The 21,582-nt window shown below is 44.6% G+C and overlaps 3 protein-coding genes across 3 annotated transcripts; 2 read left to right on the top strand and 1 right to left on the bottom strand.

The window, feature by feature from the left end:
- Positions 1–243: 243 nt before the first annotated feature.
- On the bottom strand, positions 244–11,592 carry LOC105563087 (protein big brother-like). The gene is made up of 3 exons (XM_012014395.1): positions 11,112–11,592; positions 9,373–9,564; positions 244–2,745 (listed from the first exon to the last, which is right to left on the bottom strand). The coding sequence occupies exons 1-3, from the start codon at positions 11,286–11,288 to the stop codon at positions 2,335–2,337; spliced, it is 780 nt and encodes a 259-aa protein (XP_011869785.1). The 5' UTR covers positions 11,289–11,592; the 3' UTR covers positions 244–2,334.
- A 3,913-nt stretch (positions 11,593–15,505) lies between these two features.
- Positions 15,506–17,940, top strand: LOC105563088. The gene is made up of 2 exons (XM_012014396.1): positions 15,506–16,464; positions 17,407–17,940. The coding sequence occupies exons 1-2, from the start codon at positions 16,387–16,389 to the stop codon at positions 17,632–17,634; spliced, it is 306 nt and encodes a 101-aa protein (XP_011869786.1). The 5' UTR covers positions 15,506–16,386; the 3' UTR covers positions 17,635–17,940.
- On the top strand, positions 17,932–20,335 carry LOC105563186 (leucine-rich repeat-containing protein 23-like). The gene is made up of 4 exons (XM_012014565.1): positions 17,932–18,836; positions 19,310–19,548; positions 19,658–19,729; positions 19,801–20,335. Exons 1-4 carry the CDS (start codon positions 18,358–18,360, stop codon positions 20,244–20,246), a joined length of 1,236 nt encoding a protein of 411 aa, XP_011869955.1. The 5' UTR covers positions 17,932–18,357; the 3' UTR covers positions 20,247–20,335.
- Positions 20,336–21,582: the final 1,247 nt, after the last annotated feature.

The raw sequence follows: 21,582 nt of genomic DNA, 5'->3' as shown, positions 1-21,582 counted from the left end.
TTATTTGTATTACTAATAATACATAGTGCGAATTCCTAGAATAATGGAATGATTAGAATTATGGCGATTACTCCGTATCCATTAATGCGACAAGATCCGACGGGTAAATTAACATCTAATAATGTAACCGAGGGGGAATTGCGCATAAACTATACGTACCATTCAATAATCTTAATACACTCGTCACGATTACACAAGAATATTTCGGTGTGAGCGGGGGGACAGGTCGAAACAGGCGGAGAATACGACGCAAATGATATCTTTAATTTATAAACTCTTTACAAATATGTACAATGTAACAAAAAGTTTCCTCCTCACGACGATCGCGTGTTCAACTTAAACGTGAAACGCAAGCAGACGCAACGATCGACAGATGATTCATCGTGCTCGTTAGCCGAACGCCGGGAATCATCGTGATTCACGTATTCCATCACCGGCGAGCCGTCGTACACTCGATGATACAATCGTTACGGCCATTGTGCCTCTGCGAGATGCGTCGCGAAACTCGCGACGGCCCTTTCTCGCGACAGCGGAAGACGATTCAAGACACGATACCTTTCACGTAAAATTTGGAAACCGATTCTCTCTTTCCTCTGTTCAGTAGTCACGAGACATTACTTCTATATAAAAGATTTATTCCATGAAAAATTACGAGGCTCGACAACGTCAATTGAATTACTAAATTAGAGAGAGGATCGCACGTATTTGGAAGAGAAGATAGATTCGTAGATGCATAAATTTTTTATATTCGCAGAAGTGTATATTTCTTTTAAAATGCTCAGAGGTGTTAAGATAATTAATAAAAGGAAGCATCGCGGGTAAAACGCGTTCTCAAAGATGTACGCCAAATCACGCTGTCTGATATAAAAGTGCCTGTTCTGCGACGGAGCTAATCAATTATTGTTGCTCCATGACGGAATATATTGTAAAAATTACGTTAAATTGTATCTCAATATAATGCTGTTTAAGATCGGTGCTTGGTTCAGTCACGCGGCCTGAAAATTTGCAGGGTTAAAGCGTAAAATGTACGCGCTACGAGCGCCTTAATTTTCGAACGCTTATTTGGCAGGTCAGACGCGCATTATTTTATCATTTTAATGATAAAATGATGTAACGTCTTCGTGAAACGGCCTCCTTCATTTTGGTACCTGACATGCGTGGAAACATTCGACACCTGTGAGGAAAAGTCGTACTCGGATATCAACGATGTAAACGGAAAGATTGCGCGGATGATTAGTAATGGTAAGGTCAGGGTCGATCCCGGCCTTCATCGCGCGTATTTGAAAGCGCTAAATGACGCACAAGTCGAAAAAGTTATTTTCCCGTGAGGAAAAACCGCGATAAAATGTCGGAAAGCATCGGACTCGAATCGTTAAATATATTATACACAAAACTTTTATAATTATATATAACAATTGCTTTTTTTTTATAACTGTGGGTCAACTTTAAGTATATTTACATACAGCTTCGCCAACAACTTCCCTGAAGTTCGATTAATTACACAAACGGAGCAACGTCCGTCGAGACAAAATAATTACGTGAGCCTGATCGAACGTTTTGCGAGAAATTCACCAAAATCGAACGATTAAATAAATAATATCTGTCGTTGAAAACTCTCGAGTCCACGCGAGCCAATATTATTTATCCGATATTATTTATTTACGGAACATCCCATAACTCCCCACGTGGTGTTGAGTAGCTTTCCTTTTGCGCAAGACGGGACGCCGTAAACATCGATTTCATCAACCGATCGTTCGACGGCAGAAACCCCGCTTTGCCCTCCGTGGGACGCGCGTCTCTACAAAAATATACTTAAAATTATAATCGCGGATTTGAATGAAGACCGGTTATCGTTGTGTCACCGTCGTTAAAAGCACGCTGTAAAACGCGAGTCTACGGTACCAAGAAAGAAGGAAACGCCATATGGCTTTTTAAAAATCTCCCGAGGACCCGCTAGCTCCTCAGAGCAAAGCTCGCGTATCACAAAATCCGGCTATAGCCGGGGTATTTTAAGTAAGCTGGGCAGCGAAATGGACATTTCCACCGAGCGTGCAGATCCGCGAAGGCGCCGATTAACAGCCAGAGCTATAACGAAAATTACTTTTAATAATTACATATCACTCAAATTTGACTAGTAATTTTTTCGTTAGAGATCAGACGGCACGCGAACACGCTCGTTGACGTCGCAGAACAGGCCGGGCATCGGTATCGTTCCTCGTCGGGCCGTAAATTCCGTTTCGCGCTGGGGCACGACGGGCGTCACCCTCGAGAGACCGAAAGGGGACTCGTCGTCGTTTACCATCATCGGGGACAGTCGGAGAGTCTACGCAAGCCTCAGTAGGCCCGTAGTCGCACCTCCATCTCGGGATCCTGGCGATGTGGCAAGTGGGGCTCGATGCCGGTCGCGGTGGCACCCGTGGCACCCGCGCCGCCCACGTGCCGGCTGTGGTGGCCGTGATGGTGATGGTGGTGGCTGGTCGCGTGGTGCGTGTCGTGGTGATAGTGATGATTGAGATGAGGCGGCTGCGCCGACGCCGGGCCACCCCGGTAGGTACGTTGCTTCTCCTCGAAGTCGCGCAGCCGCTGGTTGTAACGCTCGAGCTGGTCGCGCAGGAGCGCGTCCTCCTCGGCGGCGTGCTCCTCGTCGTACTCGAGACAGCCGACGCCGTCCAGCCGGTCCAGGTCAATCCAGCCTCGCCACCTCACGCACACTCCGTTCATGATCAAGTGCGAGCGTAAGTGTACCTGGAACATCGCCGTCGGGGCGGAACGCAGTCGTTACGGTGCTCGTTGCTGATGTCAGCGGGACATCGGACGTCGATATCGTGGATTTTGACGGGCGGTCGGGATGGTCTCGGGATCGGTGGAGAGACTTGCGGACTTTGGAGTCTTGAGGTGAAATTTGCTTTGCGTTGAACAGTTTTGTTGCGTGCAGGATCAGTTGCGTGGGAGTAGGAGCGAGATGTGTTTTCCAGTATTGAAATAGGTAGCGAATTAATAATTCCCTCAGTTTCCAAGAAAGAAATCGGTGGCATATCTGATGATGTGTCTCGCGTAACGATAACATTTTATTCGTTATGACACAGCACGAGTCATTAATAGATTTGTTCTCTTCTCTCCAAATGTTATTCGACCGATAAAGTCAGGATCGAAAAGACTTGAAAGTTTAAAAGGGCTGAATAGTTCGATTCCTCTATCTCATCATCGAAATTGTTATTTCATTAAAAGTAGTAATTTCAAACATTATTTTTAACAATTATGTTATTAACGTTTGATCAGCGACTCACTGTTTCGGGGAATATTGGTGCTAATTAAAATAATTAGTAGCTGTTTCAATGACGTCACCTCTAAGAGCTAATGAATTTCAATTCTCTTCTCCAGTATTGATAAATGAGCGATTATAGATTAACGGCGATCAAAACGATATTGATATTTTCAGTATTCTCGTCGTGACGGAACGTTATTTTGTTAATTTGAACGCTCTTCCTTGAAATCCACGGGAGAAAATGACGAGGCACGTCGGGCTCCTCTCAAAACCGTCATCTCGTTTCGCTCGCGGCAACTTTTTCGATCTTCCTTTTTGCAAAATCCGTCGGCGTGGGTTGTAGAAGGGCTCCATTACGTGCCACGACCAGCAAGTTTCAATCACGCGCCCCTTCCTCCCCCCCCCCCGTTCTTTCGTCCCCCCCTTCGGACCCTTTCTCCTCTGTGTTCGACAACGGCGAACGTTCCTTATTTCCGGAGAACGATTACGTAGATTGGAAGGTACGGGGAGGCCTCGCGGTCTATCTCGAAATGATGGGAGAAATGAGATGGAGAGAGGCGAGATCAACTACGTTGATCGTAAGAAGTCAATTACGAGCAAGAGTAACTTTCATGCCGATATAGCGTTTGCACAATCCTCGCCGTGAAAACTCACCGCGCGTACTCTTATCACGACTCGCGTATTTCGACTCGTCGCGATCTTTATGGATTAAAAAAATTGCGTTAACCCATCAGTCGTGCGCGATGTATCTTGAGATGTCTACAATATCAGAGAAATTTTATTTAACGCTTCGCCGTGACTAATCTCTTACTGTCGCAGCATGAAAAATATGTAAAACGTGATAAGTAAATCCTTGAAAATTAGGAATCATATAATTTTATAACTTAGCCAAAATACAAAAGGTGTCCGATTCACTTGTTAGGTGGATGCAGAGAAAGAAAGAGGGAAAAATTGTAAAAATATAATTTCGATCTACTGGACGTCTTCTATCTGCGTCATTTTCCCGGCTTTCTTTATGTCTACCAATTAATCCCGGAATATTGCTAGGCGGTGTTTTCCGAGTAAAGTCTAATGGGAGGCTCTCGAAAAAGCTAACGATTACCGGGTTCGGCGCCGACGATGCAACACGGTGTTATTTTATTTTCTGGCAAACGACCCGACTTCCGGTCTGGGCTCCCACCGGGGAGCCCAGATATTATTACGAGGTCAAGAACGCTCGGGGAAAACCAGTCGAGACCGTGTTTGTGTGATCCCGACGTAACAAACGGCGACACGCAATCAACGAAATGAGTCAAAGATCGAAACGACCTGGACTTTGTGTGCAGTATCTCGTTCCCAATTTCACAATCAAGTTTTAAACATGTAATTCAATATTTATAGCGTCGATAAATGGTTATATTTTGTTATATTATCACGTTTTTTTTCTCTCAAGTTACTAGAATGCCGAATTGTCGTTCGCACGCAGCTAGATCTGTTTATAATGCAATTAATTCACGCGCGCGAACGAACGAACGAACGAATGCCCCGGCGGTGGTAAATCGACGTTACGTCTCGTTACATTCTTTCGCACAGCGCTTACAGCTGCGTCGCCGACAATGCGCCGCGGGGTGTATTTTTATGCAGTAATAATCGAGCCGCGGGGTGCGACCACGCGGGGTCTTAAACGTTTTTCCGCAATCGAATCCGCTCGCGGCCACTGCTGTCAAAGGACGCGGGTCCCAGGTTTCCGTCTTTCGAAAAACTCGGTTTTTCTATCGCGTGCAGAACAATTGTGTTCAGATATAGAAATCTCTTTAAGTTGCCAGTAACAAATAACAATAATCAAGCTTTTGTGTTGAGATATTTAGGAGTGAAACAATTTACAGCAAATTGGTTTGCACTCAATGCCGATTTTCTTGCGCGCCTCTACATCCCGATTGAATCTCAAGGAAGGCCTTCTTATCTCGCGGCAAACGCGAGGCGATAAGAGCAGTTCCTGCACGAGGCAGAAAGTTCCTCTTTCGCGCAATATCTTATGCATATTAATGCGCCTGCAGATAAGGCGAAACGGGCTCATTATGCGTTAAATCTTACGCGGTACGCATATTAACATAAGTATGAAACGCAAGCAGGAAAATACGTCTTGCTCACGACGCAAGAATATTCATAACACACGTGTCCTTTGCCATTTCCTCGTGAGAACGTCTTCTACTTAGGTTTTATTGTTTCCAAGTGAGACCGTAATTTTATATTTCCAGTAGCGAGACTCGTAAACTTATTGGTCGTAATAAAATTACATTACGTAGAAAATTTGAAAGAAACACGTGATTTAAAAACTCTCCCGAGTCGAAATCATCGCCCCATGTTTAACCCTTAAATTTCTATTCTGTTATATAGTAGAACCTAAGACAGTAGATAAAGAGGCCGAACTGCAAGTACAAAATTTACTCCTACTTAAAAACTGATAGTGTCGGAAATTTCTACTTTTACCAATTTAGCATTTAAGTGGCTCTTTTAAGTAAGAGATCAAGTAAAGTTTTAGAATTAAAGATTCAAAGGAGGAGTAAAAAAATCATCAAACTAGATTATTGCTGGTCTATGTAGGTGTATAGATCAGCTAAGGTGTAAATTATCCTTAAAAGTGTCAAAGTAGTACCAAAATTTCGACTCGGGGCTCACGAGCGTTCATCGAGCGGTTAATCGGCGGAAAAAGACGTGCAATTGTTACCTTGAAGATCGCGCGCGCTTATCGTTTCAGATCGGAGCAACGGCACTTTGCGTGCTCGCTCTCGTAATTAATTGCGGCGATATCTTCGCCTCGTATCTCATCGCGGAACGAATCGGCGGGACATGTATATTCCGCGCGGCAACGAGACGCGCAAAAAGCCGCCACGACGAGACTCGGCGAGGAGAGGAGTGGACGACACATCGTCATTAGTCATCGCCGTCGCCTTCCTCGTTCTCACGAGGAAAGAACAGTTGGAAACATTTGTTTTTCTCCTTCCGCGCGCACGGGCGTGACAATCATTATCGTCGCATAATGGTCGTTATAATAGGCGATTATTTAAACTGTAGCGCGTCGCCGCGCTGCTAACCCTTTCTCATTTGCATTAGCGGAGGAAAAAAAACGAGAGTGCGGTGAAAGAAAAACGGTAAGAGAGACGAGCGGCGCGCTGCGGGAAAAGGGGTGAGAAATCGGCGGCAAGGGCGGGCGAAGGATACTTAAATGCCCCCGAAACAAACGGCCGGCTATTTCGCCAATCCTTTTTTGCCTCCCGATGGGCGTCGCCCGAACGGCGTCTTTTTGCGCCCGGGTCCAGTACGCCGAGGTCCGTGAACAACCCCGAGACATTCGTCAACGGTAAAAAGGACGGCTTGCGAGGGGCACACGGTCAGTGTGGCGCATCCACCTTTGTCTCACGTCCGGGTCCAGTTCTATACGGTCCAACTTTTACGAGCAGGATCTGCACAGGATGCGTGCGCGTGTGTATGTATGCGTGTGCCTTCGGGATCGTTTTCAAACTATAAATTCTGTAATTAAGGCAGTATCTGGGCGAAGAAGGGCCCGTTACGACTCGGAGGGTACAATTGCTGCGCCAGTCTAATCTCAGAACGTACAAAGTCCCCGAAAGATCCTTCGAGTTCTCGAGATTCTGTGAAAATCCCTTTTCGTCATTTTTTTCAGCACACCCCTCGCAAGTGCCATCGAAATTTTCCTCCCGTTAATATTTCGTTCGTAATTGAACGCAAAGATTACTATCTCCGTAGCTTTATTATTGCGCGAATGTCCGCGCCCTTTGCCTCCTTTTTTTCCGCTCGATGGGCAAAGGGTTTAAAAGCTTGGTTATTATCGGGCGCCGCACGCGCGCTCGCTCTATCGCGCGTTTATCTCGATCGCGAATAAAATCTCTCCCTTAATTATTACATCGCCCGACGGGGCACGTCGGTGGGCACAATGCACGCGGGCACGTGTGGTCGCGCGCCGCTCTTTATTCCCTCGCTCATTGTCGATTAAAACAAAAAGGAGGCCGCGGGTCGTCCCGTAAACACAGCGCTCCGTGCGCAGGATCTAATGAATCGCTTCCGTTCCACGTCGTCCCTTTTGCAAAAGGAGACCCCGGCACGAAAGAGGCCGTAGAGACGCCGGGCAGAATTTCGGGAGCCATAACGAATGTAGTGACAAACGACACAGATATATGACAATCGAAGATATCGGTTACGCTTTCTCAAACGGGATATTCAACACGAGGCACCTTCGATACTGCGACGATCTTTCAGTTAAATTCAGCTAATTTCGCTTTCGCAAAGTCGCGCAAAATGGTTATTCTGGACGGGAAACTCGAGATACGATCTCGCGAAAGAGATCAGTTGATATATAGTTTGCAAAATTTTGAGAAACTGAAAATTGCGGAGATGACAGAGATTATATTCTACGGGAATTAATTTTTAGGAAGATCGAACTCGACGAAATCTTATTTCCATGGAGAAACTGTGTGAAAGAAATATTTGGAAACGTCGGTGACCTAAAAAATCTGGAAAAAAATGGGGGCATCGAAATTCAGGAGGTTATTAGGACTTTCCGTTTGACCATTGCGAGAAACCAGGGAGATTTACGAGCCATTATACCGTGTGGCTGGCGGTGGCAGCTTTGAGGCATCTGGCGGCGTTTAACGGATTTCTAACACGTTAATTGTCACTGGTGCCCACTAACACGGGCTTTTAGTTTTCTGTCGTTTATATGAGTTGCAACAAAGTGACGCGGAAGGACGATCGTCGATTTCGAAGTGTGAGATTTATTTCGTTTTGCCGATCTCTGTGATAAATAATTAAGCTTCATTGCAAATTTAACAGAAATTAAAGTCACTTTGACAGAATTTTAATTCAATGCCTAATGCCAGTTGCATGTCTGTACAACTAGAGGTGTAGAAGTTTCGAAAAGTGACCATTAAAACCATTAAAAAAGTGAGGAAAAACCAAATTGAATCGGGGAATTTGTCTAAAAAAATGTATTACAATACTGTATAGAAAAATACAAGCTCATAAAATATGTAAAATAACAAACTGACTGTTTCTTCAAAGGTAAAATGTAGACTTGCAAAATTACGAAAACAGCAACATAAATAATCGGGGATGACTCCGGATATTCGCGAAAACAGCAGCGCGCGCACTTTGCAAAATGGCGTCGCGACGACGCGGCTATCGATCGCGATGGCGACGCCGAGGCGTCGGCCACAGCGTCGGCGTACAAAATTGCTAGTCGACGTCCCCATCCAGCTATGCGGTCCTTAAAATGAAGAAGACAATCGAAACTTTCGAGAGACTTTGTATGCGTAACACGCGTCTGTAACACGCGTTCGCTCTGGTAGCGCTACATATCCATCGTGTTGCGTTTAATTCGTTCTGTGCAATTTTTATCTTCGAGCCAGCTTCAGATAAAGGATCGTTCGTTCCTGGCTCAAGATAAATTAGGACAGTTTCCCGACGCCTAAACCGAACTGGACCCCGCGACGGGAGGCCCCGATTTCTTAGAAAACCCGGGTGCGTGGGTGACATTTGTTACGTCGGTGCCATTGTTCGAGAAGTGGCTGCCGGATTTCGTTGGATTTTCGCCGGATACTAAATCACTGACCCGAAAACTTTCCCTAGCGTCTATGCTTAACGGCCCCTAATTTGGCCGTAGTACTAACCAATTATGACCGCACAATTGTATTCGGCGACCACCGTTTTCAGATTCGAGCTGTCAGGGTCTAAGCCACACGTTGAAAGGCGAGTCCGAGGGTCCTTTTCACGCAGCTCGCGTAATTCCGCAATATTTATAAATTACGCGTGAAACCAGTTCAATGTCCGTAGTTGACGTCAGTAAAAATTAGTGCATTCCAAAATTCGCGGATTTACAAGTTCGGGGCGTTTCAGAAATTGCTTCCCTGTAGATTTTCGCGCGGTGCAAGTTCTATTTCTTTAAATCAACTTATTTCTATAGACGTTTTCGCAACGTGGTATCTAGGGACGGTGTTTCAGGTTGTAATGATCAGGACGAGTGTTTGAAAAACCGGTCGTGGATGATGATATGGTATCGGGATAAGGTCCACGATAATCGAGACGACTGCTGAAAAGCGTTGCCCACTTACCTTGCCGTGTTCCTTGTCGAAGTCGCAGTCGTTGGGATCGACGGGATAGCTCCCGGACGCGTTGCCGAACACAAGCTGGAGATTGGTGCCCGTCGCCGCGAACGCGATCTCCGTGTGGCCTTCCCGACAGCCATTTTGGAAGCGTACTTGACGTTCTTCGAGCGGCCGATCTCTATAACCGGTGTATCTCACCTACAAGAAGAAAAGTGGAAATGTCGCTGTTAGCGATGCATACACGTTGTCGCAACATGGAATTTTTTATCCGACGGATAATAAAGGTGCAAACAGCACATAAGTGCTGCGGGGCAAATTAATTTGAATTTTAAAAGAAGCTCATTTAATTTGCGTAAGTGACTCTATATAGATTTATAGACCTGCTCTTAGACGTTATACTTCGTCAATGTTTTCTCGATTATGTAATTTTGCACAATTCAAACGCGAGAAATCAATCGCGGCATTGTGGATGCCGCGAGCACGGATACGGTATAACTTTACGACGATAAAACTCGTTCAGTCAATATTTCCTAGCAATTTCCTGACGATTGCCAAATAAGCGTTCACCTAGGAAAAGAATCTCGATGTTTCTCCGGTGTCGTTTCAACAATTAACGAATCAACTATCCCGACGACATTCGCGGGGCTAAAGCATCGGATTCTCGAGCGCCACTTCGAAAGATTTCTCCATGAATCACGGATAAAAGTTGTTAAAAGCGAACGTGGAATACTAATTCGCTGCGTGGGTGATCCACAGATTAGACACATTCGAGGAAAGGACAACATTCCTACGGCATCGCGTATTCCAGGTCGGCGAGCAACGGGAAATCCTTCGCCGTTCCGAGATTGCGACACGTAATTCGAAAGACATTCCCCGAGGTATCCGACCGGGACCGATGAGCGAATAGTAATGAATGAACCTCAAGACCAGGCGATTAGTTCGCAGAACCAATATAGCGGCGTGATTGCAACTGCGACAAGTGACATTTGACTTTCATCGGCCTCCCAGTCTCCAAAAGAACGTCTGCGAGGGCTAATTGTGGAGCCGTCGTTTAAACTCGTCGATTATAACATTTGTACTGTTGGTTCGCGTGTTTCCAAACGGAGTTTGAATTACGGCGCGGCGCGTGTACAGAACAAACTCTAAGTCCCAGTCTACAATAAATGATTTAAGCCCTAGGCCTTAAGAAATTGACCAACCGCGGTCAAGTATGGGTAGAATACGCAACTGTGATTAGTCAATTTCTTAAGGCTTAGGGTTTAAATCTCTATTGAGGTTTTTGAGGGTTTAAATCTCTATTGAGATTTTTGAGGGTTTAAATCTCTATTGTAGATGGGCACTAAGAGTCAATCAGTGGATTATCACTGATTCACAGTTATAAGAATAGCACTAAGTCTGTTTTCAGCGATAATGCACTGATCGACTTTTAGAGAGAACGCATTAGTCCCTTCGAAACTTTCCCTGCCGTTTCCTCGCGCGCGTTTGCTCTAGAAGACATCGCGCGCTTGACGTGTTTGTCAACCGCGAGTATTTCCTCTTGAAAGTGTCAATTGTGCCCGACACGTGATGATTTTATCCCTCGAACACGACGCACGTATGCTAATAATTCCCTATAGATGTAGGCATTTATAGATTTCCTGTAGATTAAATCTCTTTACGGCAACTTCCTTCTTGACGCGACTTGTTCGCGAATCCGAGCGTGTTCGTTTCCACTGTCGCCGGTGATTCCCGGTCGGCGAACTCACCTCGCTCTCGCGACTAAGCCTTCTGAACAGCTCGTCGCTCTCGAACTTGGCTTTCTGATCGGGCACGACGCGCGGCATCTTGAAGACTAAACGGGGCGGCCGCGGCTGCTCGTACAGACCCATTCCGTCGAATGGTAGTACACCCACGCCCGCGTGCTCGCTCATTGCGTGCATCATCTTCGTCGCCACGGGATAGGGACGAAGGGGCCCGAATCTTTCGAACACTGCCTCCTCCTTCTCGTCGCGGAGACCGAGCTGGATCGCGACTGTATGTTCACCACTTTCAACCCCCGCGTGTATACGAGATACCGAGCGAGAGATCGCCGCTCCTCGGAGTAGGGGGGAACAAGCCCGAAAGGTGACAGGACGAGGAGTGACCTCGTATTCTCCTGCGCGCGACTCACCACGAGATGATTGCGAGGTAACACTCTCGCTACGACACGCACGATGCGGTGCTTCGGTGAAGACTGGTGCTCCGAAAAGCGCGCGGAGTCCCCCCCACGCTGGATCACCCGCTGCTCGCACCCGGGAGCTGCTCGACACGCCTCTGGACCGCCTTCCGTCTCTCCCTCTGCCAGGCCGCTGAATCACGGGCTTCTCTAGCCGGCCAGCCAGTCAGCCTGCTTCTTGATTCAACCCTCCGGGGTAGCTCGTGTACAAGGAGCTCTCGCTCACCCCCGAGGGTGAGAAAAGGAGGGAACTCGCTAGGCAATCTGGTCTCATAATTTTATAAACGAAAGAACGCTGTTACCCGGACTCGACAAGTTTGTTGCGAGCCGTTTATACTCAAAGTGCTTTGAAAAGCTTCTTACTTTCTTTTACACAGCGGAGTTGAGGCCGGAAATATATCATCTTCAAGGTAAAACTCGGGTAGTGTGCAAGGAATTTAGGATATGCATAATCCTACACGGAAAAAAGAATGATGTATCAACTAGATCAGTGTATAAATTGAAACAAAATCGTTGAGAGAACATCAGCAGTAATAAATGAAAAACATTAGATTGTTGTTTTAATAATCTGGATATTTAGTTCAATGCTTAAAATTAAATCCATAGCAAATACAATTCAGTGAATTATTTGCGGCAGCCCGTGACGTTAACGTTTAATTCAAGCAACTTCATTTTGCTTAATTCAACAGCATTTTTTCCCGTGTATTCTACGTGATTGGCTGCGTTCAGCAGAAAAAGCTGCTTTGCAACTGTTGTAAAATTCGTGAGTCTGATTGGCGTATTCTTTTAATGTTGAGTGAATTTAAGAGCATACGCCAAGCAGATTCACGAATTTTACAACAGTTGCAAAGCAGCTTTTTCTGCTGAACGTAGCCATTATCAGAGAAGTCTAACTTGAAGTTGGAACCATTTCAGGTCCTCCTATTATCTATTCAAATCTATTGTGTTGTACAAAAATTTTATCCACAAAGTAACAAATAGATAAACAATAATAGTCTGTCCTTTTTTTGTCTAATTAGATAATCGTTTAACACTCTTTCCATGACGTTCCAAATTAATGTATCAAAGGCTGCGAAAAGAAGCCGAAAAGTTCACCCGGAGGGAAAAACGTTTCGTATCATAAAATGATCTTTAAAATCCAATATTATAAATAATCCCAACTGGCAAACAAAATCCATGCAATTTACGCGAGATTTACTTGTGTTATTTAGACACTAACATCCTGTCACGGCTCTTTAATCCTTATTCATATTTCGAATTTGTGTTTATCACATGAAAGCCTTGTGAATTTTATTAATTTGTATTATTAAATAAGAAAATTCTTCATTATCGTCAGCAGTAATTAACAACTTCAGTGTTTATTTGACTATATAATTTTTGATAATACAGGAAATTTATTGCGAAAACACATGCCTCAGTGTCGCATTCGTGAGACGCTCGCCTAGAGTGTAGGGAGGTCCAGGTTCAAACCCTGACTAAGGCAATATTTTTCGCATTAAATTTTCTGTACTATTAAAAATGCCAGATATTGTCGAATAAACACCGAAGTTGTATGGTTAATCCCACTATTCCGTTCATCCTCCGTACGTTCGAGTGAATGGACGTCTAAATATTTAATCACGATTTTGATAAAGCACGCGATTGTCCGACAAAATGTCTTTATAATTTTATTAATTTGTGTTATTAAAGTTTCTGCGATCCATTCATATTTCAGGTCACGCCACGAAGGCCATTTATTTCCATAAACTATCCTGAAACGTTTTACGTAAGGGAGTAATCGAGTAAAACCCAGAGAGGAGTAGGTACGCGAGTTTTTGCTGTTCTCTCGAAAGACAGCCATAAATTTTTTTTCGCACTCCTGATGGTACGAAGGGATACATCGCCAGAGCGATACACGACAGCGGGATCGACGATAGTATCCGGATTGGCTGGCTATTCCCTTCGCAGGGAAGTGTGTATCGGTCAGGGGGGACAGGAAGGGGGGTGCGCATTTCGGTCGCCGGATGCCTGCTTAGATAGTATAACACCGCGTGTGTATCCCCTCGAGGGAAGGTCTTCATCGTGTCTCTCTCGAGTGGCGGGGCTCATCCGTTTGAGAGGATCATTGTCGAGGATCCGCGCGCGATTAAGATCAACGACCCTCCGGCGAGCGCGCGATCCACGGCGTTACCGGTCATGGATACCCATTTATCCTTTTTTTCCTCCCTCTTTGTCCCCCTCCCCTTCATCTCCTCTCGAACACCGACATTGCAGCCCCGATTCTCCGGTTAATCCCACTATTCCGTTCATCTTCCGTACGTTCGAGTGAGTGGACGTCTAAATATTTAATCGCGATCTTGATAAAGCGGGCGATTGTCCAACAAAATGTTGGTATAATTTGTGCTTATCACACGAGAGCCCTATGAATTTCATCCATTTGTGTTATTAAAGTCTCTGTTATCCATTCATATTTTTACGGGTCACGCGACGACAGCCATTTCCAAAAACTAGCCTGAAAGACCGGTTTTTATGAGGGACAAAATATAAACTAGCCGAGAGAAGTAGGTACGCAAGTGTTTGCTGTTCCCTCGAAAGACAGCCATAAGGCGTAAAGTTTTAAATATATAAAAGAGCAACATTTAAGTGAATCACTTAAAAATGTCGCTTATTAGCGACTCGTTAAATTGTTGACCCGCATTTCGTCACCTTACCCTAAACAGCGAAATTGATTCATCGACCACAATAAGTTTTATCGCTGCTCTCTGTAGCTGAGTGCGTTTTTCCCATAGACACAGTAAATATAGACTGAGCGTCCCATTGAATAAGCTGAAGCTTGTAAAGAAAGAGACAGAGAAGAGTTAACAATAAGAAAACTTTCTTCCTCTGTCTCACCATCGTGACAAGGGCCGCAAGCTTCAGCTTATTCAATGAAACGCTCAGTCTATATTTATTATGTCTACTTCTTTCCGTCATAAGAAATGTAAAGCGATAAAAGAAGGTAACACCGATTGGACCGCACAACTAGATAACCGCAAAAAATTAGTAGATAGCTGTTCTGTCGTTTGGTTCCTCGGAAAAACCAATAAATCTATATTTAATTTACATTCCCTAAAGCCTGCGAGTGAAATTGCAAATTATCGAGCTGAGATTTTGGGTGTTAGCTGCACACGTGCACGTGTCTCCGTGTAGAAAATGGATTTTCTTCAGACGACACTGGAAAATGGTGCCCTTTTCCCGGGATTATTTCTTCCAGTACGCAGATACATTTTCAGTCTGGCAATAAGTTACAATAATCTTACTGCTACACAAGTATGTGATAAATATGTTTCCATTGTATGGACATACATACATCAAAAGGAAATAAGAGCCAAGTTAGCTCAGAGAGCATCGTTAATCCCGGGTAGAAAGTCTCTTTTGTAACTAATTTACATCTTTCTCAAGTTTCGAAATGTTTTCCCTTCTTTTACGACACATCTGTTTCTTGTCCTTGAATCGCTTTGTTACTTTGTTACGTTATTGCCTGCGCTTGCGTTTTACACAATACCGTCCTTTACGGCGCTGTAGAAACAAATTATTACGCTTTCTCTTTGTCACAGCGGATGTTTTTCGCTTGATGATACAAAAGTCAACGCGCAATTTTTTTCTTCCTTCGGGTATTCAATGAATAGCAAAGATAGGACTCCACTTGTGTGGCTTGATTTATGTGTCAGAAGTGTTCCTTAAAATTGCCTTTTTTCTTTCTCCGACGGTTTCTCTAAAATCCTTCACCCTCTTGGATCCTTTCGCGCGGACACACGTTTAAATATAATAAATAACATTAAAATGTAAGCTATGTCCATAGAAAAAAAAATAGCAAGAGAGTGCTGTAAAATTATAAAATTACCGTCGAGTTTGTGAGTCGTTTTCTCTCGCGCGTACGCTTGCATAAATATCGAAGCGCGTCGAAGGAGAAATTTCACGCGCTCGGACGAGAATGAGCGAATCTCCGCCCCCTGCCGCGCACTATTGGTCCAGCAGCCTCCGCCAATCGCAGTATCCTCCTGCGTCTGCGAAGGGTGGAAGTGCACGCACGATACACACGCCCGCACGTGCGTGCGTATGACATATTGTTAGCCGCTTGCACTCGCTTGGCTCGGGCTAAGAGGACAGGGGCAGGTTCTGCGGGGCTTCGTTTTCCTATGTCGTCTCGAGAGATTAGCTCTTCGTCCATTTTCTGCATGGAGACACGCGCACGTGTGCACGTAACTAACGTCCAAATCTTAACTCGGTAACTTGCAATCGCAGACTTCGTGTAAATTAAATGAAGATTTATTTATTTTCTTGAGAAACTCATGCAAATTACGTGGCTCCATAATTAAATTTGTGGCCTGTCGCGTCTTGGGCTGCAGTTGAAGAAATCTCGATTGGGAAATTTTATGTTAAAAACGCGCGTGGAAAATTTTACAATCGCAGCTTCCAATAGCACGCAGGTGAAATATTTCCATCAATTATCCGATTTAGACTTACAGACCTTAATTGACGTCTATTAATATCTATTTATATTCAGTTATGTAAAATAATACGGATTTTTAGAACAATTTTGCAACTTCCGCCACTTTAAAAAGTGTGAAAACTATATTGCGAAAGTGTCATCACTTTAAAACATAAGATTTTCAAATTGTTAATCTAAAAATCGATATTCTGGATATTATCACTGGAAGTAACGTTAAGTAAACACTGACGATAAAGCCCGCGTGCTTCTCGCGCGTCGAAAAAAGATCAATATCGCGAACGCTTCCGTTGCCAGAGAAACTTGGTTACTCGCGCTATATGTATAGTGCAAACAGCCGCGCTATCAAGTATGCAGGATGTCGAACCGGGGAAGGATACGAAGCGAGGACGAGCCTTCCTGGCAACGAAGGGCGTACGAACGTCACCGTTCTAGGGTGAGCACTCATGAATTATAAACGTTGCTCTTGATTCGATCTCGTTTAATATTTTAACGGTCGATGCTTCTTTCATCGGGCTTCCTCTCGACGAAAGCTCCGAGGATCTAACGACCTCAGTGATAAAGATATCTTCGTAGAAACAAATGAGAGATTAGTTTCTTCAAACTGCCAGTACAATAATAACATTCCAAATTTCATACGACCACAGCTGGCCACATTTGTTAATTAATCGGTCAGTGCAGAAAATTTATTGCGAAAAATACAATGGTCGGAACAACTAGAACAACTTGGAACAACCTCGAAAAGTTTTTCGAAAACTGGAGTGCCAGATAGAAAAATCGTTTTTTTTTTAAATTTCCCGAGAAAATGTTCATGATATAAATTTGATCGTCTCGAACAATTTGGAACAAGTCTAGAACAACCTGGGACAACTTTTAGAATTTTGAAATTTCAAAAGTTCACACTAACTAACTTCACACAGGTTAATACAAGCAACCGAATTCGCTATGAGATTAAAGTTAAACGACGTTTGGTGAAGCCGGGCCTTAGGACGAGTTTAACAAACGTCAGTTAACTGCTAACCGAAGGTTAATTGATTCCCTGTCTCTTCTTAGATAAGATAGAAAAAGATAGGGTGCTGACTGAACTCTGGTTAACAGTTAACCGACGTTTGTGAAACTGGTGGCCCTTGGTGGTCAATCGATTCATCTCGGTTTTCATCAACGTCGTTTAACTTTGATCTTACAATTAGTTTAATTCATTCTTTGTCTCTTTTTAACTGTTCCTTTAGAAAGAGACAAATCATGGAATTAAATTAAGATCAAAGTTAAAGGACGTTGGTGAAAACCGGGGTAAATAGTTTGCTTTTTCTAAAACCGGATGTTTCACGCTCTGTAACGTCGTCAGAAAATTTACGATTGTACCCGAATTGCCTCGCAGGTCAAGACGGCTAAACCGACGGTGGACGTAAACCCTCCGGAGGTCAGACCTCACGTATCGTTCAATGCGAAGAGACTGCAGCTGGAGCGTGAGCGGCAGGCGCGAATTCTCAGGGACAACTTCATCCTACTGAAGAAACTCCGCGAGATCATGCATCGTAAGCGACGAGTCGCGGAGGACACTCAACGGGTCCAATGGCAGGAATCGAGATGCGTTAGAGTTCGTTAAAAACCCACGGGTCTCGATACTCCTTTGCCGTCACGTCGTTCGCGATTCGCACGTACACGCGTATCGTATTCATATTTTATTAAACGCAACTGAATGACTAATGCAATTTCGATCGTTCATCTCTGGCGAATTTTATCTATCCTGAGACAGCCTTTTATCTACCGCATGGATTTCTACAATAAATGCTTTTACTAATATTTCCAAAAATGTTGCATTCACACCTTTTTCTACTGCTTTAAAATCGCGAAATAATCAATAATTTCTTAAATCATTTTTATTAAATGCAGTGCCCCTTACGAAAATTCTATTTTTATGCGTTTATTCTTCTGAAAAGAAATTATGCGAAATATTTTTTTAACCGTACACATTTACAACTTGTGCATCGATTTCGCTTCTCTCTTTTGTTTGGAACTCTAATCGATATGTGTTATCTGATGCATCGTTATTGACGCGTCAAGGAGAGAGGCTAGATTCTCGCAAATAACGTTTGACGTAATGTAAGCATCTTTCTTACACTAAAATATTATCATATATGTTTCTAGCTGTTGGAGAATTTTATACTTCATAAATGAAGATAAATGTTAATTAATTTTCCGCTAGATTAAATTTAACCTTCATTAATCAAACTAATGACATTAAATAGATATTAAAGTTTCTACCGTAATGCTCCAAATGGCTCGAATAAACTCGAGATACATGCAATTTTACTTCAATTAAGAATACATGGAGGAAGAAAGCCACGATAAGGAGGAAGGTGGGAAGGTGCTTGTTGAAGCTGAGGAATATGGCGAGGAAAACCAACCCGCATTCGAGTTAACGTCGGACGAGGCCGAGCACGAGACACGCGTGCTGACACGCACCGAGGCCGGCGAGTGCCTTCACAATTTAGGGAGATGCGCCGCGAAGTGCGAGTACGCTTATCTGAGCATGGACGCCTCGGACAGAGGTCTCACGGATATCAGCGTGATAGCGTCCTTCGGGCACGTTCGTTACGTGAATGTGTCGGGGAACAAACTGACCCTGGAGGCACTGCGTGCGCTCGAGGCGATGCCGTGTCTGCAGACGCTGCGGGCGGACCGAAATCGTCTGACCAGCGCGGAGCTGAAACCGATGCAGTATCTACAGGTGACTCCGTTCGTTTCCTCACTCAATGGAGGGTTCGACCACAGACTTCCATGTACTGCTAGACTGCTATCTTCGAGGTGAAAAGTAACGCAAGAGTTCCGCCATGTCTTGTCAGGTAAATAAAGTAGCAGAGGGAAGTCCTCGATCATGAGATAGGTTTCTAATAGGAGACAGCAGGTTTTCAACACCCAAATTCAATCGCAAATCTATTTTCGCAACGATCTAACGACGAATTTTCCACTAAACAGATTTCGCTCCAAGGGCCGTAAATTCATGGTGGAATCAACTGACGACGATGCCTATTAATTTAACAGAAACCCCGCTGTCCCATATTAGGATCCTGTCTCATAATAGGGGACTTTCCTCCATGTGTCGGTCTGTCAGTGACACACGGTGTCACTGTCCGATGCACACATACTACTTTATTTACGTGACAACACGTGGCGGGACTCTTGCCTCGCTTCTCAGCTCGAAACTCGAAACTCGACAACCCCCGCGGATCCGCGCTAGTGAGATCTCGAATCTAGGAGCTCGCCCTGAACCGAAACAGGCTGACGGACACGTACGGCATCCGCCACAGCTCGCTCGAGCGTCTGGAGTTGAACCACAACGATATTCGCGCGGTGACCGTGGATCCTCGGGCCCTCGTGAGCCTGAGGACCCTGGAGCTACGCGGCAACGCGCTGATCAGCACCGCAGGTGAGACGAGGGCCGGTTGTTTATCCTCCGAGATTGAAGACCCGAGCACACGGGAAAACTTAAGACTTAAGGGAAACGGCTGTCGAGAACGTAAGCAGGCATTTTGAAACTATAAAGCAACGGTGAAAATTTCGACAATTTCGATTGGTTGAAATTCTTAAGTCCTAAGAACTGCTTAAGTTTCTTCGTGTGTGTCCAGCTTTGATCGAGGACGATCGTAGAGGTCTAAGCGAGAGACGTCGAGCTTCTCGAACGGTAGCTCAAGAATCCGGTACAGCTAGGAGGGATCCGAGAGGGACTGGACCTACCCCGAATAACGTTCCAACACTTTGCCTGTCGCAGGAATCTGTTGTTCCAGTCTGACGCGGCTCTTCCTGGCCGAAAATCAAATCGAAAAGATCGAGGGCCTCGGAGAACTCGTGAATCTCAAGACGCTACACCTGCGAGGCAACAGACTCGCGAGTCTGGACGGCTTCAGCGAGCGATGCCGCGGCTTGAACTACGTGAACCTGCGCGATAACGAGCTCCCGGGGATTTCAGAACTGAGAAAGCTGGACCGCCTGCCGAACTTGGAAACGCTTGTCGTCCTAGGGAATCCTCTTCTGAGGGAAGAGGCGGAGGAGAAGGGAGAGAAGGAGTACAGGCTGATCGTACTGGCGATGCTACCGAAACTGAAAAGAATCGATAAGGAACTCGTGCTGGATCGAGAGAGGCACGAGGCGAAATCGTTGTTCACGAAGCTGCAGAAAAGCGGATCCAATTTTGAGGACTTTAATTTGCGAGACTGAACGCTGTTAAATTATTAGGGACTCGATGAGTAGTCGCCACTGTTCCTACTCGAAATGTCGTTAGGGTAAGGTGACCAAATTCGGATACCAAATGCGGAGCGAAAATTTGATGAGTCGCTAATAACCGGCATTTTAAAATAATTCACTTGACAGATTAATGAAAATTCGCATGGCTCAAATGTGATAATTCACTTAAAGTTTGCTCTTTTATACATTTACACCTTTATGCTGTAATTTCGATATCATAAAAGGCAACGTGTTCTTACACTTATTTTCAACTGTCATGCGTAGTAAAATTTATTATTTTAGCGCGAGATGCAGTTAAAAATCAACTACATCTTTTATTCACCATTCCGCGGTTTCTTTTAACTCCAGTGTTTAATTAAATTGACGACATATTGAGCAGGAGCAGTGGCAACTGTTTGCTCATCGAGTTAAATTCAACAGTACAAATTTAACAGCGAAGATTACGTATTAATGAAGGAACTCGAGGATCAGTGTTTTACCGAATATTTTCACACGTTCGTTCATACGTCGGTTTCAACCAATATCGACTTTCTTTACCGTCAATTATCGCTGAGTATTAAAATTGCACGTTAAAAAATTTTGATCGGTTATTATTTAAAGTGAATCTTGACTAACGTCCCTAAGTTTTCATTATCAATTCAGATTAACAATAAGCTTTCTACAAGTTTTAGGACCGGTTGTTCCAAACTCTTGGCAAGTCAACTGATAGTTAATGTTTTTCTTTAACTATTAGTTAGCTTACCAAGAGATTGGAAAAACCGGTCCTCAATGTAGACAAAATAACTCCTTTCTTCTCCCTGGGTTGTTTCGGACGCACATTGCAAAGTAATTTACAAGTTCGAGCAACGCATCTCTCGGACCCTTTGTAATTCATAAAACTACCAGCTGGCGCCATCTAGCGGCGACGGCGCGCACCGCCGACGCATCGCCGTCGATAAAACGAGTCGTTTCTCACTGGGTAATTCCAATTTCTTATGCCGCGCATTTTCGGCGCGCAACATATTTTAATGCACATTTAATGTGTCCACGATAAATCGCGTTCATTCAATTAATAACAAGTACAATTGTTACACGGCCAGAGCTGGTTATAAGCTAAGCGGGGGCCGGGTGCAAACAGGATGAAAGGGGGAGGGGGGGAAACCGCGGACGCGCGTCGTAACGGCGGAATAACTTCCCAGTGAGAAATGATTCGTCGATCGACGTCAATTCGACGGTGTCGATGTCGATTCGACGTCGAAACGACGTCGATCGACGAATCATTTCTCACTGGGAAGTTATTCCGCCGTTACGACGCGCGTCCGCGGTTTCC

Source organism: Vollenhovia emeryi, unplaced genomic scaffold (assembly GCF_000949405.1).
Source record: "Vollenhovia emeryi isolate VEMERY1.0 unplaced genomic scaffold, V.emery_V1.0 DF939180.1, whole genome shotgun sequence".
Classification (NCBI taxonomy): domain Eukaryota; kingdom Metazoa; phylum Arthropoda; class Insecta; order Hymenoptera; family Formicidae; genus Vollenhovia; species Vollenhovia emeryi.
This window is presented reverse-complemented; position numbering and strand designations above follow the sequence as displayed.